Source organism: Mercurialis annua, linkage group LG4, assembly GCF_937616625.2.
Source record: "Mercurialis annua linkage group LG4, ddMerAnnu1.2, whole genome shotgun sequence".
NCBI classification, from domain to species: Eukaryota; Viridiplantae; Streptophyta; class Magnoliopsida; order Malpighiales; family Euphorbiaceae; genus Mercurialis; species Mercurialis annua.
The window spans coordinates 32,140,916-32,160,259 of record NC_065573.1 but is presented as its reverse complement, the minus strand read 5'-3'; the positions used below and the strand labels follow the sequence as shown (position 1 = coordinate 32,160,259).

Genomic DNA, 19,344 nt, shown 5'->3' with positions numbered 1-19,344 from the left:
CTTTTAAAGTTCATGATTAAAATGAAACTTCGTGTAAAGTTCGTGATTTTTTTAGAAATTAATTTTTTTTATATTTAGGATTTTTAATGGTGAAAAGACAAATTGCAACAATATTAAATAATATGAAGGGTTTATGTTTTTTATTACACCCTTGTTTAATGTATTCACTTTTAATATATTTTATTAGTGAAATTTAAAAAAAGACATAATAGAAAGATTAAATTTTTTTAAGTGGATAATTTTATTGGAATTGAAGGAGTATAAATTTATGAATGGTGATCAAAGTGGAGCCGATAGCTAGTGTGATGTATGTCCATGAATCAATTGAGTTGTCCGAACCAAATCCATAGTCCTAGGAGTCTTGTTGATGACAAAAGCAGTAAAACCACTTTCTCCACTTTAAATATGAAAAGTGATCCATCATTATACTTTTTACGTCGTGGCAAGATAGTTAGCATCTTTTAATAACTAGATCAACAAAAGTTGCTCTTTTTTATGCCTCCAACCTTTTATCCCCAAATCACTAACTCGTTGCCCTAGGGAAGGTTTCATCTATATTTTAGTAAAAGATTTAAGAGAAAATCACTATAAGGTCTTTCATATTTATCACAATTTATACTTTAATTTCTTTTTTTAAAAATCAAACGATATGTTTTCTCATATTTATTTATGTCAACAATTTAATCCTTCCGTCTATTTTTGGTGTTAGTCAACCTAGTCAACGGAACTATATGGTCCCTACTTTTGTTTCTTCAAACGATTCCGAGCTTCGGTTTTATTTCAGTCAACGATATCGTTTCATGTTTAAAAAAATTAATTTAACCCTAAGTTTTTTGACTCCGTTGACTAACACCAAAAATGGATGGAGGGACGAAACTGTTGACGGAAATAAAAGTGAGAGACTTAATTGTTTGATTTTCAAACAGGGGATATCAAGTGTGAATTATGCCAAATGTGGAAGTCTTCGTAGTAATTTACTCAAGATTTAATAAGAAAAATTACTCGATTCTTGATATAATGATAGATTCACAGTTGTAACTCAAAAAAAAATCACTATAAGTTTTTCAGTTTATAATAAAAAAAACAGAAAAATTGATAGTTAAAAAAAATGTTGTTTTAGCTTTTTTTAAAAATTGTTGTTTTTGCTTTTCCTATTTTAACCTAACATTCTAACAATATACATCATGTCACTCAAGTATTGAAAAGAAATTACTGATCGGAGGGACATTAGCTGCCTTCTTGAAGGAGTGATCTAGCTATTTTACTAAACTCCTTCTATATGGTGGAAAGAGAGCGGCCGCCTATGCGGTCTGTCACTTGCATCCACCATCATTTAGTGTACCATATTTTTCATACATATTTTTCATTATATGTTGAACTTCAAAAAAATGAAATGTAAATAGTAACAATACAATATGAATGACTTTGCGACATAACGATCATTGGAAACTGTCTGATCCTATTGATAAAACTACCTCAGCTGGTTGGGAGTACATCAGAAGGAATTTTGCAGTTAGTGAGGACAAGGAAGATAGTATTTCCTAGAGAGCTAATAATAATGACAAGTTTTCAATTAGCAGCACTTGAAAGAATCTATAGAAGTAAAGTTACTTGGCACAGTTTAATCTGGTTTAAGGGGATTCATTCCCTCTGCCATACTTGAAAATATGTCTAAAGTCCTAATCCCTCTGCCATAATTAAAAATATCAAGTCGTAACTATAAAATTAATCTACCACCAAATGTACGTCTATGGCCATGATTATTTTATTTTATAAAAGATATAACTTTATCAAATCTATATTGGATGAATCATAATGCATTCATCCAATAGTAAAATATATGAAGTAGACTAACCACAAATTAATCATAGAAAAGACATATAAAATATCTTTGATATATTACCGTCATATAAGGCAGACTATTTATTAAAATCGGCCGATGAGATGATGGGAGATAAGTTTCATCGTCGAGAGAAAAAACCGGATCACCAACCAAGGCCTTTAAATGATCGCTCAGTGATAAAAAAGATAGAAGTGTTAGGGGGTTTGCCTAAAAGCAGCCACTCTTAAAAAAGTGTGCAATAGCTCACTGATTGAGCGCTCTTGCGCCGAAGCTGACATTCTATTATTAGGCCAAATATTTCATCATTTTTAAATATATGGATTAGAATATTATAGGTATTGCATTAGGAATCTTTTAATATTTTGACCGTTATTTCCAAAACAACATTTTTGTTTATCACGTGTTAATGAATAAATCTCTGTCATAATCTTTCAAATTAGCTTTAGTTCGAACATATAATTTCTTAGTTATTGTTTGATTTTAAAAATAAATGAAAAATTGTTTATTCGCTATCATTTTTAAAACACCTTTAAAACTTTAAAATTCAATATTTATAACATAGTTTTTGGTGCTACCAATAATAAAGAGCATATGAGCCGATAATTATTATTCCCTCCGATTTATAATATTTGTCGCATTTAAAAAAAACTGGTCCATACTATTTGTCAATTTAGAATATCAAGAGAATATTAATTGTTATTTTTTCATATTTGTCCCTCATTAATTTATCAAAATACAATAAATAAATAAAAATAGTAGTTATAGATGTAAACAAGTTTCAATATAGGGTTAACAATTAGTAAAAGTGTTTGCAAATAAAAAAATATTAATTATTTTCTTATTTTTTATTCTAAAGACAAATACGACAAATATTTATAAACCAGAGAAAGTATTAATAAATTGGACCAGACATATCAATTTAATTGGTGTTACCAGTAATTGGTGGCTAGACATGTTCAGTTCTGCTTAAAACTTAAAAAAGATGATCAATTGGAAGGAATAAAAAAACCGTCCAAAATGGAAAATTATTGAGTCCGTTGAACTGTTAAAATTAATTAAAAATTTATTTATTTTAAAAAAAATCTATAAAATTTGCTATATAAGATCTAATTGAATTTTTTATTATTATAATCGGACTTATATATGTATATTCATATTTTTCTATTTTTACTGTGGAAACGGTTAAACTTTGAACTAGTGGTAATTACCGATTCTTCCACTACTTCGGATTTTTAAACAATGTCGATAACCATTTGTCATGGAGGTTGAAAATTAATTTGTTGGATAATTTAAAAGCATTTACATTGTGGCTAAGCATCATAGGTTCCAAAAAGTTCACATTTCACATGTTTCTACATCAACGAAGATTTATTTCACTCCTCCAATTTGACATATAAATATCCAAAATATTAAAGCTGGTGATTTTGCACAAATAAACTAAAGCTTGGGGAAGTTAGAATATATTATCATACACTTCCCAAAAATAGTTATTCTGAGAATATATTTGTATTTTTTTTATGAAAGAATATGTTTGTATTGTTGGGTCATTTTTAGAAAGTCGGGGGTAAAATGATTCAACTTTGTAAAATTGTGGGTTTATTTGTCCAAAACCACAAACTTAGACATTTTTAACCCTTCGTACTAATTTTGAGGGCTAGAATGAATCTTTGTTGATTTCTATATTGTCAATTAAACAATGAATTTATTCTTCATTTTAAATCAGGTGAAAGAAATAGAATAAATGCCAGTTCAAATTGACATTTCAAACTTTATAAACCTAAACAAGAAGGACAACTTCCCTTATTGTGGAAATAGATAAATCAGAATTATCTTGAGGTTATCAAGATGAGGGGTTTGATTCGAAAATTCATGATCTTCCTCATGGTTAATTAAAAAGAAAAAATAAACCAAATTTAGAGCTTGTATATGTTAAGAGTTGGCAATAATGGAGAAACATACTTTGGGATAGAGAATAGGTTCATATTAAGATTTACGAATCATATGTAATGTATTGTCGATAGAAAATGTGAAACACGGTATATTTTTATTATTGAAAATGTATTATATTATTTCGTCAATATAATTATTAGAAGTTAAAAAAAATATCATAAAGTGTACTCGTTAATCATTGTCATTAAAAGAAATCAATAGTTATTTCAAAAAACAGATACAATGAAAACAGTAGAATTTAAATAATTAGAGATTTTAAAATAATCTAACTTATGTATCAATAATTTGTTTAGAAATACAAAGTTAATTTACTGCAATAGCAATTGTATTTGTTTTGGAATCAGAACAATACTAAAAAAAAGTATATAGTACTTGATAAATCACAAGTTGCTTGAATGGTTAGACATATTGAACCTTTTTTTTCATAATGTTGTTAATATCTATATACAGTCGCTTTATTTAATACTATTATTCTCTACATTTGTTTTTACAAAAGATGATATTTCATATGAAAAACCACTACGAGAGTCTCAATTTTACATGATATTTCATATGAAAAAACGACTACGAGAGTCCTAATTCTAACCACAACATCTGACACTAGAAAATTACAATAAATTCAAAATTTCAAAGCTCTTTTTTTGGTATAAAGTGTACCGTCCAATTATAAAAATAATAAACAAAAAAAAAAATTAACGTGAGATTTTTTTAAGTAATTAGGTCTTAATGTGTATTTTTTATTGAAAAAATATATCAAAAAAGATCGTTAAAATAAAATAAGAAAATGTACAATTATAAGAACATAATTTTTTTTCAAAACAAAAAGATGGGTTAAATTGTGAATATTAAATGTTAAAATTTAGCATACGCGAGTAATTGTTACATTTAAAAAATTAGAAGAAAAATAAGAGAAAAGTTGAAATAAAAATGAAAAGAAAGGCAATCTTACTGTGATTAAATTACTGATTAAACATAAACACTTTTTTGATTAAATACTTCTAAAGTAATTGATCATCAATCTGACAATAAATGTACAGTACTTTTGACAGGGACCCACTTATACAGGAGCCAATGAAATCTCTAGTCGCCATCTACTCTCTGTACTCTACAGCAGACTTACAGGACAGGACCCACAGTCATCTGATCAGCTACATCTTCAAATGTTGAAAAGGGCTTGATGGTAAATAAAAGATGATTGAAGGGCAAATTCGGTTTTCAACAAAACCATGAAATAAATCATTTTTTTCCTGCTTATGTAATCATCTTACTTGCTAATCACATTTTAGTTGCTTGCTATGCTAATAATCTAGAGAGAACGAGACTAAATTTGGCAGTTGATCATAATCAAAATCTAATACTACCAAAAATGTGGCTTGGACCCACTAGAAGACATCTTTTCAATGGAAAATTATAAGTTGTGCGAATAATAATTTAATAACGTGTTAACCGGTGAAATATTTATAATTAATATCTAAATAATAATTAATATCTTTTGGACCGAGTCTATTGAAGAATTCCGTGTGTTCTTTGACTTGTTATAAGGAGAGATTCTTAGGTAGATTCAGTCCAACACGTCATCCGTGGACTAAACATATCACATAATGACACGTCATTAATATTATGGCACTATCGTAATATTATTATTTAAAAATATAAATAAATAATAAACAAAATTACAATATTATTATTATTTTAATGACGTGTCATAGTATGATAGGCTAGTACACGGATGTCATGGTAGACTAAGTCTACCTACAAATTTATCCTTGTTATAAATATATGATACAGTACAATGGTTATATCATATATGAGATAAACTCTCATTTTTAATATATTATGAACTCATCTAAAATCTATTCAACCATCCAAATAATTAAAAAGACAACTTATTTTTTAACTCTAAATTTTTAATGTTTCTCATTTCACAATCATTTTTTGAACTTTTATATTATATCAAATTTTAAAAAAATTAATACAATTTTATTTAAATCTTTGAATTCAAATGTTTATATTTTTATCAATTGTGACAAATATATTTATATAAATTATTTTCAAAAGTTATAAAACTTTTTTAAAAAATAGTCATAATTAATAAAAAAATCATAAAAATTTAAAATTTTGGACATAATTGGAAAAAAATACTTTAAAAAACCTCTTAGACATGAGTTGGAATGTTTATATCATACATGCATTTAGAGAAAATAATCGTTATTTCCAATTGGATAGCTAACCTTATTTTCTCCATTCTTAGGGTTGATCATTCATGAAGGAACACATGACGGTCTTACTGGTCTTATTATGGAAGACATAGTTAGTGTTTCGCTTCCTAAAATGTGCAGAGTTTTTTAGTCTTGTGGCCTTGGTCTTTCCTTCTATCCAACAAAAGTTGATTAAGGATCGAGAGTATGATTGTATACTAGATAAAAAAAATTATGAATTTGGCTTTTAAATTAATTAGACGGTCGGCAATTAGTATTGCACACAATCTTGCTTAAAAATTATATTTTATGGCATATCTACATAAAAACATTGTCAATTTCAATAATTAATTTGATATTGTTTGGTTAAAAGGGTATATAAAAATAAATAATCTATAGCTCATGTAATATAAGCGTTGAGTAATATTTTAAAAAAGTCGATATAAGTGTTTTTCCTCTACCAATTATATAAAACAAAAGAAAAATATAGTAAAAGAAAAATCCAATATCTTGAAAATGTCAAATATTTACTTTTTAAGTCAATTATAAATAGATATTACAAAATCACCTCATTTACCCCGTAATAATAGTTAATTTTAAAACTGATAGAACTTTTTGGTCAAATTTAGGTCTTTTAAGTGTCTATCACATTGATAAAAAAAATTACTACTTTTTTTTTATGAATAAAAAAATTATACTTTTACAATTATAATTGACACATAAACCTTCAAAATGGATCAAATGAAGTGATTTTAAAAGGTCCGGTTGTATAAAATAATTTGTGACCTATCACATAATTCTAAGTATATTAGTATATTTCAAATGGTATATACGTTGTGGTGCATTTTAATGAAGTTGTAATTGTAAGTTCTATTTTTCCACATGCACTCTCTTACCTTATATATAGTAATAGAATTTAATTTAGTATGGTTAAATTGATGATTTGGTTTAATTTTTGCTGAGTCATACTTTGAACTTTTAAGCATGCTTTTTTATACTATTAATCTTCCTATAAGCTTACATCATTAGGGGTAGATAGGATTTCAATTTGTTAGTTTTATAATTCAAAGTAGCCAATTGTAACATCTCTATCAAGAAAGCGATTGGAGCTAAGTAGCTTATTATAGGACAACTCATTGAGGCAGCTTTCTCTTCTTTAAAATATACTTAAAATTTTGAAAATTGAGCTTTTACGTTGTGTTTAACTTTCTTAATTAGATCATTAAAAAAGTTTCTTTATTAATTATAAATTTTTAAAATTAATCTTTAGTTGTAAGTAACAATAGTGCCCCCCATTTAAATAATCATATGAACACTTGCTGAAATTACAAGACCCATACCTAACCTTTCTTCATATAATATACCATAGTTTGTTAGTATTAATTAAATAATATTTGATTTAATAAAGTTTGATTAAAATACAAATCTCCAAACCATTATCGAAGTTGTTTGGGGATTTTTTTAGGAGTTCATTTTCAGAAAAATCGACGTTTTGTATTTGTTATAATTATTATACTTTCTCTATATTTTTTTAATAGCTAAAATCATGTAAACTGTGATTAATCTTTGTCGTTGTCTTTGTTAGGATGTTCCATTGAATACAATACTTTTAAAATATTGTATTTATATACTTAATCATTAGTTATATAATAAAATATTTTTTTGTGTTGCTACATAGCAACAACAATAATGGTCCAAAAAGACTACAAACTAAATTGATTTAATAAAAGCCTCCGAAATTAAAGTAATGAAGAGAAGTATGCAAGTAGAGCTTTGATCAAACATCACCCATGTGGATTGATAAGTTAATGTAAATTTATTGTATAATTATAAGGTTAGCATTTGTCATCAAGCTGAATACTACTAATAAATTATAATATAAGACATTTGATTGATTAAAGTTCAAAAAATTAAAAAGATTATAGAGGAAAAATATAGGACAAGGGTGCGGTACGTGTTGGGTGCAATAGATGCATAAAAAGAGAGGAAGGGGAAATATATGAGACATAAGCATGTTGGTATAGGTGGGATGATTGTTAAGAAACTTACAACATAATGCTAATCTTAGGTGTCTTTTGTAGCTTTTGTCTTTCTAAATCCGTCTAATTTTTTTAATTTTTTTAATTTTTTTTAAAAATTTAAATAATCCTAATTCGTAAAGCAAAATTTGAACTATTAATAATTAGTTTATGATTCTATAGAGTCAATGGCGGACCAGAAATATTTTATAAAGTGGAAAAGATTGTACCAAAAATTTATAAAATAAACAAAATTGACAAAATATAAAATTTAAAGTGGGCAATACTCCAAATTTTAAGACAAACAAATATAATATTAACTTATGTATATTCTTTTTAAAAATTCCAAATAATAAGATGGTCAATTGTCCACCGTAAACTCTTTTTAAGTCTGCTCCTGTATAGAGTGAACTAAGCTCATTTAGAATTTTCTTGAAAATCCTCAAATTCTTCTTCTTCTTCTTCTTTTTTTCTTTTAAAAATCTAATATTTTTTGTTTCAAACATATTGTAAGAAGATATTTTTTACCCTTATTGATTAATTATTTTATAAATTAGATAGTAATTACTCGTCCTGTTTATAATTTAAACGGATGATGTCTTTCATTTAGGTGTTCCAAATTATTTATTTATTTCTATTTTTAAAAGTTTGTTAACTAGATAATTAAATACATGTATTGTCTTTTCTAAAAATTATTAATCCATTGCACAATTAATTATATTTTTTAAAGTTGGTTAATAAAATACATTTTTAAATTTACTTTTATATCAAAATTATTACAAAACATTTCACTAAACCAAACTTTTTAAAAAAATTTGCTAAGTTTTTTAAATTATTATCATCATTTTACATTTATAAAAAAAAAACTTTTGTTTCTTCCATCAAGCCTAAGGCAACAATAAAAAAAGCACTTAATCTATATAACAAATTGTATGTCAAATATTTATTCGATGTATGTTAAATATACTCGTAAGTTTTTTGGAGTATCAAAATGTTATCATTTTAAATTATTTATATCATTGTTTACAAATAAAATGTACTTATGGAATTAGATTAAAATTGATATTATTGAAAAGATAAAACAAAAATATATTTTTAAGTGATTATATTTATATATTTTAAACTGCTAAACTCATAAAAGTACAATAAATAAAATAAATCTAAAATTTGAAAGCACATCATATTTAAATAATTTGATTAGTTTTATATGTGGACACCATTTTATAATTTTTTATTTAAAAAAAACATATCATTTAACTTTTTTTAACAGTTTAGTGCTTAACGCTTATACCATTTGAGTTATAGTTCATTGATTATTTATCTATTTATTATCTACTATTATTTATCTATTTAAAATTTTAATATGTCACTATCGAGTGTTTATTCCATATAATAATTGTGCTACTTTAAATTTACAACAATTCAATGAACATTTGCAATAGAAAATATTTAATTATTACTTATTTTTTTATTAAATATTAGAATATATCTAACGTTTCATTAAAATGTTGCACGAATGACATGATACAACCGTTGTGTTATACAATTATTTATCATTATCTTCTAAATTTACATCTTCCTAATAATTTACTCTATATTTTATTTACGAAATATTTATTAATTAATAAATCTATATTAATATTTATAATTTAAGATAGGATGTTAGCTAGATGGAAAGTAGAAAAAAAAAGGGAAGAAGTAACTTTTTAACGTGAGGGCAAAAGTAAATTTTGTACTAATAGCAAATGGAAACTACATAAGATAATATTTTTTTTACCACAACAGATTGAATTGAAACCTCCGATCAACCGCGAAGTAACTGAAACATGAGAGGTTGCGGGTTCAACTTTCCTCTCACACTGTAACTGAACAATAAATTATTAAAATTACCATTGCTGATCATCAGCATCTCCAAGCCGAAGCTGACATAAGATCTCTCCGCTGCCAACAGAGCACAAGCAAAGCTTGCCGCTTCTCCACATGAAATCCCCTCACAGGAATTCTCTTCATCACATACTCTGCTTGCGTCTCTGTGAAGTTACTGAACATTACAGGAGAGAATCCAGCCGAGGCGAACATCGTCTTCCACGTCGGCATTTTCTCCGGTGCGCGGAGACGGCCGAACACCGTGCTCTCAATCCTCGGCTGGAGTAGGAATTTCTCTATTTTATTCACAGCATCCGACGCCGCGTTTGCAGCATCTAGTGACTCCAGTAGGTGAATATGAGCTTGCAGAGAATGCAGGATATGTTGCGGAAATGGAAGGTCGATTCGCTCCCCTCTATCTAAACAAACGACAATCTTCGGCGAAAGGTGCTTGATAAAACGAAGCAGGGAAGGTAATGCGGATGGTTGATTCGAGCAGGACCAAACCGGAAAATTAACCGCTATTGCTTCGTTATCGCTTGACCGATAAATGGGGAGAGAGTAGCAACTTTGTTCTAAAGAATCAAAGTTGATCACATCAAGTTCGAAGCTTATACCTATTTCATTGGCGAATTGAGTTAAATTTTCGCGCATAAGGAGAATCTCCACGGGGTGGTGAGTTGAAGGAGAGGCAAATGCAGTGATTTTTAATAATGGGGTGCCTCTACTTCTCGGAAGCTCCTGCATAAAAGAAGCCCATTGAGCACCAAAGCCAATATCAAAGTCGATTATATGAATTCTATCTTCATCGCGGAGGGATTCGAGGAGGGCTTGATTGGAAGTGAAGTTGACGAATTGAATCAAAGGAGAGACTTCGGAGAAGATTTTGTATGCGCCGATTTTGAATATGACATCGAACGCAGTGGGGCTCCTGGGCGGCAGGAGAGTGACTGAGTTGTTGTTGTTGTTGTTATTCATGAGAATGAGCAATTGCAGAGCCTCCTTGAAGTAGAAAGCTGCCCGATACAGAGGCTTTCCGATTGGAGAGAGTTGTTGATTGAGCCGCGCCAATATCCCTTGCGCGTGTGAGAAATTCCCAGTTCCGACCAGCTCAGCCGCCTTGTAGAGCTGGTCCAGCAAAGCATGTTGCTGTTCTTCCTTTTTTACTACCATAGCATTCTGTTGCATATGTGGAGAAACAAAATTCACCCCTTGCTGAAAATGCTGTTGCTGCTGCTGTTTCCTGGCCAATATCTCATGACCCGGATCACCAAACGGGTGCTTCGCAATCATCTGAGGCATAATTGGGCCCATCCCGCCGGAGTTATGCCTCTTGGTTTCGTGTTGAAGTAGTTGATTTTGCTGTGGAAATGGAAATTGCATAAAAGTGTTAGCATTTTGAGATTGGTGCTGGTTCATCATCACCTGTGGATTCAAAATCTGTGGCTTTTCCTCAGATGCCTCAATTTGCCGATGATGATAAACCATACCCGGAGGTAAAGCACCGAAAATCGGATTTTGTACACTACAATTGCTGCTGCTATTATTTCCCAATCCGACACTTGCATAATTAACCTTTCCATTTCCATTAACGTTGCTGCTACTGCTACTATTTGTTGAACTAAACCCAGATGCAGAAAAACCAGACAAATTAGTACCAATGCTTGAAATACCAGCCATTCCATCAACCATCCCTAACCCTAACCCACCAGAATCAAAATCAGCTGAATTATTGTTGCCACCATTCTGCAACAATTGCCTGAACCCAAAAGACTCATCCACATCCCCAGAAATCCACCTCAGCAAGGACTGTTCTTGGTTCGGCTCTGATAACATATTCTCCCATTCCTCCAAACCAAGACCACATCTTTCACCTGTGGACACAATCTCTAACCCACTCGGAATCGGCTGCAACTCGGTAGCCCATTCATCTTTCCTTTCGTTCAGAGGAGTCACCACTTTCTCTCTGGCCGTCGCGGTGGCGGTGGTGGTGTTTTCAGTGGAATTACCACCACCCCGTCCGCCGCTGCTGCCGTTGTTGAAGGAGGAGGAAAGAGTAGAAGCTGATGTAGGTGGACTAAGACTTCTTCTCATATGAAGAACTGAAGTGGGCTCTATGGTTGTGAAGCTATTAACCTCTTGATGTTGCTTCTGCTTCCAAGTTTCTTGCTGATGAGAAGAAATAGAAGCCAAACTACCAAAATCAACAATATCTAAACCCCCCTTTCCCTGCAAATGAAAGGGCATCCAACTCATCACTCATCTATAAATTACACACCAAGAACCCAAAAAAAAACTTTAATTTTCTTTGTTCACAGATTCAAACAAAGAAGACAAACAAACAAAAAAGACCAAGATTGAAGCAAATGGGCAAGTTTTTTCCCCTTGGATTTTGAAAAAGAAATGAACTTTCTTGTTTTTTTATCTCAGATTTTAGTTTTTCAAAATCAAGAACTCATAGTCGCTCTTTGCATGCCATCAATCTCTCTTCTTCTTTCACTAATACTCAAAGAAACCAGAGAGAAAAAAACACCTACTCAACTGTCATCATCTTTATTATCTCGAGCAGCTCCATTTCATCTGCATCTAATCTTTAAAACTCCATTGAAGCACCTTCATCTCAATAATTTCTTCTTTTTTTCTCTACAGGTGTTAGATTTGTTGTACTGGGTCTTTATTTTTTTTCTTCTAGCCCTGTTGAGTAGTAGCAGGACTCTGTAGGCTTCTGTGTTCTGCCATGGATGCGTGCATCATAAAAAAGGTAATAAAGTGTTTCTTCTCTCTACTGCTATTGGTTTTCTTGTTTTATTTTAATTTACTTATAGAGTATTTTATTTTTCTGAATTGAGTGTACCCATATTTCTCCATCTATATATACTTCTGTCTTTTTCCTATTTCTAAGAAAAAGTAAATAGAAAATCAATTACCATTCTTTTTCTTCTATAGTGGGGCCCTTCTTCATTTTCAACTTTTATTTTATTTTCTTGTTCTTTTTCTTTTTTAATCAATTACGTATGCAGTGAAAATAAAAGTAGCAGAAGATTAGCTCAGAAAATAACCTACATTTTCACTTCAACTATTTATTTTTAGTTTTTTTTATTTACTGTATAGTTTTCTTTAGGCATAAGGTACAAAAAAACCCTCGACTTTTTCTCAAAAGTATAAATAAGCCCTTTTACTTTTTTGGGCACAATTAAGTCTTCATATTTTTAAAATTGAACAATTAAACCCTTGTTGTTTTAAAACCAAACAAATAAACCCTTTTAGTTTAATTTTGGGACACTTACCCCCTCAAATTTTCGGTAAATATTTTAAACATTAAAATTATTTTTGAATTTTTTTCCTATATGATTATGAGAGACATGTCAGCCATTAACGAGTGTTTCTAATGATGCTGGATAAAAGGGGTTCTTTGTTCTTTTTGAAAACAAAAAGGGCTTAATTATACCTCAAAAAAGTAAAAGGGCTGATTTGTACTTTTATGAAAACTACAAGGGTTTTTTTGTACCTTCTGCCTTTTCTTTATTTACTATAGTTTTGCTATTTACAGAGGATGATTAAAAGAAACTTTTAGGTAGATTCAGTTTACCACGTCATATATAGATTTAGTCTATTATATTATGATACATTATTAAAATAGTAGCACTATCATAATATACTATTTAAATGTGTGAAATAAATAACAAATAAAATTACGATAGAAATATTACTTTAATGATGTGTTATAATAATATAAACTAGTTCACGAATGACGTAGCGGAATGTATCTACCTGTCACGACCCAAATTATTGAGCCGAGACCGGCGCTAGGGAATGGGAGTGGTAGCTCCGAAACCCGTAGCAAGCCTAAAACCACTATTAATTTTTCGCATTTAAAATTATAATATCATATATAAACCTTTTTAGAAAATTCTTTTACATAATATAATTGTAGATATTAAAATATCATATTACAGTTTATATTCAAAACTAACTATTTGTAATCCAGATGTCTATCTAATACTGACATCTACTGACTACTGCAGCTCTAGGAACTCATGCCTGTGCATGTCCAATGACTTCTGGCACAGTGGAGATGGTTTGTCTGATCCGACTCTGCTTACCTGCAAACATCAGAGTGAGGGGTCAGTATTTGGGAAAATACTGAGTGAGTTTGCAAGTTACTTATAGTATTATTAAAACATAGCGTTACACGCTAAATACATATATAAATTTATGATTTAAACAAACATTATTAATTTTCAAAGTGTGAGTCCAACTCACTAGATACGGGGACTTCCAGACTACACCGTAGCCGAGTTCACTCTGCGTATCTAAATCATAAAGTGTGAGTCCAACTCACTGGTGGCCCAGCCACTGGTGGGCCCAGCCCACTAGATACGGGGACTTCCAGGCTACACCGTAGCCGAGTTCACTCTGCGTATCTAAATCATAACATATTATACATAGACATATTTTAATTCTTAATCATAAAGTCAGATACTTTAGACTGACTCACCAATGATCATGCAGCCTATTGACACCCAATAGGTAGTTGGTCTCTTCGGACCGCACATTAGACACTTATCTCCAAAACAACGAGTACAACAACATTCATATAGTCAAATCTATTAAACAAACAGCTTATACGAGCAGATCGTATAGATACGAGATATTTAATGACAATACTCATAATATAAGAAAATAACTTTCATAACAATAATACGCGAAAGTAAATTGCCACTCACAGTGACCGCTATCCAAAATTGCGCTATTATAATCCCGCAAGCATAAGCTCCATGCGTCGTTCTATCCCTTAGCTATTCTGGCCCGTCGATCCGGTATTTCCCCGATACGCCAGTTACTTATTCGGGTGACCTATACGTTAAATCCGTAAACGTAGGTTTAGTATCAAAACCCTAAGTTATAAACTTAGGTTATCACGATCGTATCTCAAATACGACTCTCAACTTTATCTTAATCACACCTCTCTTTTAAACGTCCTAGTTTATGTTTTGATATTCAATCAAATCGTGATTGTTTATGCGACTTGCAACTGTCTGAAATCAAGTTTCCGCGTCGCGTCAGGGTCCAGAAGGCCCGATTCGAAAATCCCCCTTTGGCGAAGGACTGCACGTTCGTGCAGCAGTGTACTGCACGTTCGTGCAGTACGCTGCACGATCGTGTACTCCACGTTCGTGTAGTGTCCTACACGAACGTGTGCTACACGTTCGTGCAGTCTGCTACACGAACGTGTACTGCACGTTCGTGCAGTCTGCTACACGAACGTGTACTGCACGTTCGTGCAGCAAACGGCTGCCAATGTGCAGCTCCGGGGTTCATTCCCCGGGCCATTTTCGACGTGCTTAAACGTCCTAACTCGATCCCGCAACGTTTAATAACATCAAAACTCAAGATTTAAACTTAAAACGTCGAATTCAAACTCAAAATCATTAAAACGGTAAAACCGCTCAAAACCCCAAATCAAAACGTCAAGCTTACCTCAATTTGAAGCTTAAAGATGATAGAGAATTGAATTCTTAATCCATCGGCGCGAGAATCACTCGATTTGGACGAGAAACGGCGAAACCGCGACGGATCGAATCCATCGTCATCTTCCTTCTCTCTTTCTCTGGATCATCTGATCCTTCTTTCTTTCCTTCTTAAGAAACATATATATATCTTGGCTAATGTACCATTTTGATCCTCCATTTCTTTAACATAAACCAATTCCCTTTTAAACTTTCTAATTTAACTAAACGGTTAAATTATTCTTTTATACGTATTATTTATATCCAATTAAATAATACTTGGCCCGAAATTATTATTTTCCGTCAATACTCTTTGAATTGCTATTCTCGAGACTTACTTGGCTAATTTACGTTTTGGCCCTAGAACTTTTCAAAAGTTACAATTTAGCCCAAAACGTATCCGCGTCCAAATTTTAAAAGGTCTCCGATTGACCCGAAACTTTTACCACATATACTATAAAACGTTTCGCGGACCTTGGCGAAATAATTTCCATTTTAAGTCATAGTGGCTAAATTACCACTTCAGTCCCTGTACTTTATTTTGCAACTTTCTTAACATACTTCCTTTCTAATTCCAATTCCACTCTAGAATTGAAATATAATGTTAAATTCTTTGCTATAATCTCTTTTAATACCGATCTACTAAAACTTATTTATCTTACTTTTATCGGAAGGCTTTCCGATATCGCCACTCTGGCGACTCAAAACTGGACACGTGGTCCAATTAGATAATTAAATATTTTGGGGTATTACATTCTTCCCCCCTTATAAAAATTCGTCCTCGAATTTTCATATACTCTTCTTACCTTAATCTCATTTATATCTAGAATTCTTATTCATAGTAGGAATATCGTGTTCGTCTTACGACACTAGTTAGCGCAAGGAATCGTTATTCTATTTTCTGTACTTCTTGCACTTTGATGTCAATTATTATTGACAATCTATCTTCGATCTCTTCTCTTTATTTTACAACACAATTCATGTGTTTGACATTTGTTACTATAAACTCTTATAGTCGTAATTGAACTTTCAGTTCCTTACTGATGTTCAATGATAGCTTATCTTAATAATATCTAGTCCATTCTCCTTAATGGTTACACCATACTTGTCTTACGGTATTTGTTGGTATGTGGAATCGTTATTCCAATCCTTGTACCTCTGGTGCAATGACATTAACTATAAATGTCAGACCTTTCTTGATATCGTATTTCTAATCCATAGTGTCTCTAGAAGTCACTTGTTATCGTCATCCCTTGACGGTTTTCTTTACTCACTTATTGTTAGCAGAGTTTCTTAAATTTACATTACTTGAATTACTTGTTCTAAGTAATTGCCTTACTCTCAAGTTGTAAGTCATTTTCGTAGTATATCCTTATCAATAGCTACAAGTGTTATCTATACTACTTCGATACGTCTTTTGATGTATCGTTATCCTTTCATATCCTTAACAACTCGTTCTATGTTGGTCTATAAACCCGTAGATAACTTATACTTGGAGTTGTCGAGGTAATGTCTTTAGATTTCTATAATAACTCTTTATTCCTTTCCTCCTAGTTCTTTGTCATCACACTCCTTATGAGTACTCTTATTCACGACTTATTCTTGTCGTCGCCTTACATATCATTCTTTATTGCCGCATCTCCAATCGTCACATCTCTAATTATCGTCGATAATCTTAAGCGTTGTTTACATTGGATTACATCAGTATCCAATGTACCAACGTTCATTAATACTTATGGAATTTCTTATGGAATGTATTCCCACACTGACATTTATTTTGTCAGCACAACTAATATCAGGCCCAATTATCATATTCTTTTAACATTTCTTAATCCTTAATGCAAAATCTATGTCAATTCTCACATTCAATCTTTGCAACACCTTCCAAATCTGTTCCTTTATACTATCATGTAGCGTTAAGCTTACTTCTCATTACTATCCACTATCTTGGTATTCCGCTTGTTATTTCCATTTTTGTCCATATCGTAGATGTACTCCTTTATAATCTTTCTTTAATTCCTTATTCTTAGTTAACCAATAGGATAAATAGTCTAAATGCTATGATCCTATGGTATTCCTTTTTGTGTTCTTTATTCACGCTCTAATCGTGTTTCTTAATCATCTTCTATTGTAGTCCTTGCTTTCCTCTTCATCGTATCTTATATATCGCTTATCATTTACTTTTAATATCCACAACATCAATCACTAATGGAGAGTTGTGGCTTTCCTCGTCTAAACGTTTCGATGTAGTGCGTTTCAATCGTATATGCCTTGTCTTATCGTATTCGTACTAACATTATGGCTGTCCGTAATGTCAATCATATGCTGGTATCATCTCTATCGTATCTCATATTTCTGATATTTCTTGTTTCAGCACTCTGAGCGTCGATCACCAATTAAATAATGGGTCGCAGTTCTTTTGCCTGAATTATCGACGTAGTGCGTCCTTAATTACTTATATATTGTACTGTTGTACCTTTACTGACGTTTTAACTGTTAGTGAATCCAATCCTATGTCTCTGTCATCTTTATCTTTTCCTATTTTTATATGTCTTGCAACTATATAGAATTTAATCCATCTGATCCTCTCTTCATCCTTCTACGTGACTTTCTCTTTTTCGTTTCTCAATAACGCTTATCAAGTTTCTTGCGACATACGCAGGTTATCCGTACTTTCCTTAACTCTGTTTACTTTAACTAACTTCTTATTATCCATAATCTACTTTTGCGTCTTTATACTTTATCATATACGTCATGTACCTTTGGCAATCTCTCGACCGTACGCAGGAAGTCAATGGAATACAGTCCTACTGGTAGCATTCCTTGTGAAAAGGAGCGCATTTGCTTCCTAACCTGATCAGAGCCATTCGTGACTGACCATTGGCTACTTCCGTATCCTCCCTCAGATTGTGATACTACCGTACTCTAAATCAGAAATGCTTGCTCCGGTACTTCTCGACATCGAACTCGTCTGATAACTTTTCTTTCCCGAAGTCCTCTTCCTGAGGATCTCTTTCTGGGAATGTATCAAACAAATTTGATCGTGCCTAATACATCTTAATCCTTTAAGGATCATAATCAATCTTCTATACTGATTACATCACTTTTAATTTGATCTAACTTGAAATTTAAGGCTAACACTTCACAAACATCCATTACGTTTGTACCTTTCACAACCTACTATTCCGCTTCATAACCAAAATCTTAAGGTGGAAGTTTCAACTCTCAATCCACCGATTACAGTTCTTGTTGTTTGTCTCTTGATCTAAGTATCTTGATCTTTCCCGATTATCCTTAACTGGAACTTATAGTTGAAAGAATTTCCCAAATCGGGTCACAAACTTAGTTCATGTTACTTGGTCTTTCATTGCTCTAATTGCATGTCGGAACTAATCACAAGTTGAACCTTTCATCGACATCTTCATTGACATTACTGTTTGTCCTTCATCCGCTTGATGTGTACGAGCATCTTACTTCACTTTCCTAGTGGATTTAGCATACCACTTGATCCGTCAAACTCTTTCAGTCTTAACTTAAGTATACTAACATCAAATCTCTATAGGTGTTCCTTTCTTCACGTTGATACTATCTTTATATCCATCGTCCGATCATTGGCACACAATTCCTTATATCAGTTACTTTTACTACTAACTGATTCTTAATGTCGTTGGGTTATTGCGGTACTTCTGATGCCTGTATATTCCCACTTTACCTTGTTAGGTTCCCGTTGACCTTTATCGCATTTATAACCTTTGCAGGCCTTGGACTAGGTTGCATTCGCCTTTGTCACCTCGATCTTCCTTCTTGTGCCTCATATACTTGTTGTGCAACAGCACGCGTTCGCGCAATTCCACGTTCCTAGTATAGCGATTATATAAAGGAATACTGATAAATTCCTTAAAATATAATCCTTACTAATTATCACGTCTAATCGCGGTCCACGTATGTTGGACCCTAGG

General features: G+C 31.7%; 1 protein-coding gene across 2 annotated transcripts; it reads right to left on the bottom strand.

Moving 5' to 3' along the window:
- Positions 1–9,721: 9,721 nt before the first annotated feature.
- On the bottom strand, positions 9,722–12,721 carry LOC126677524 (scarecrow-like protein 6). 2 transcript variants are annotated; one of them, XM_050372188.1, is made up of 2 exons: positions 12,413–12,720; positions 9,722–12,104 (listed from the first exon to the last, which is right to left on the bottom strand). In XM_050372188.1, the coding sequence occupies exon 2, from the start codon at positions 11,967–11,969 to the stop codon at positions 9,912–9,914; it is 2,058 nt and encodes a 685-aa protein (XP_050228145.1). In that variant the 5' UTR covers positions 11,970–12,104; positions 12,413–12,720; the 3' UTR covers positions 9,722–9,911. The 2 variants fall into 2 exon arrangements, with proteins under 2 accessions (XP_050228145.1, XP_050228144.1); XM_050372187.2 differs by having other exon boundaries at positions 9,722–12,721.
- Positions 12,722–19,344: the final 6,623 nt, after the last annotated feature.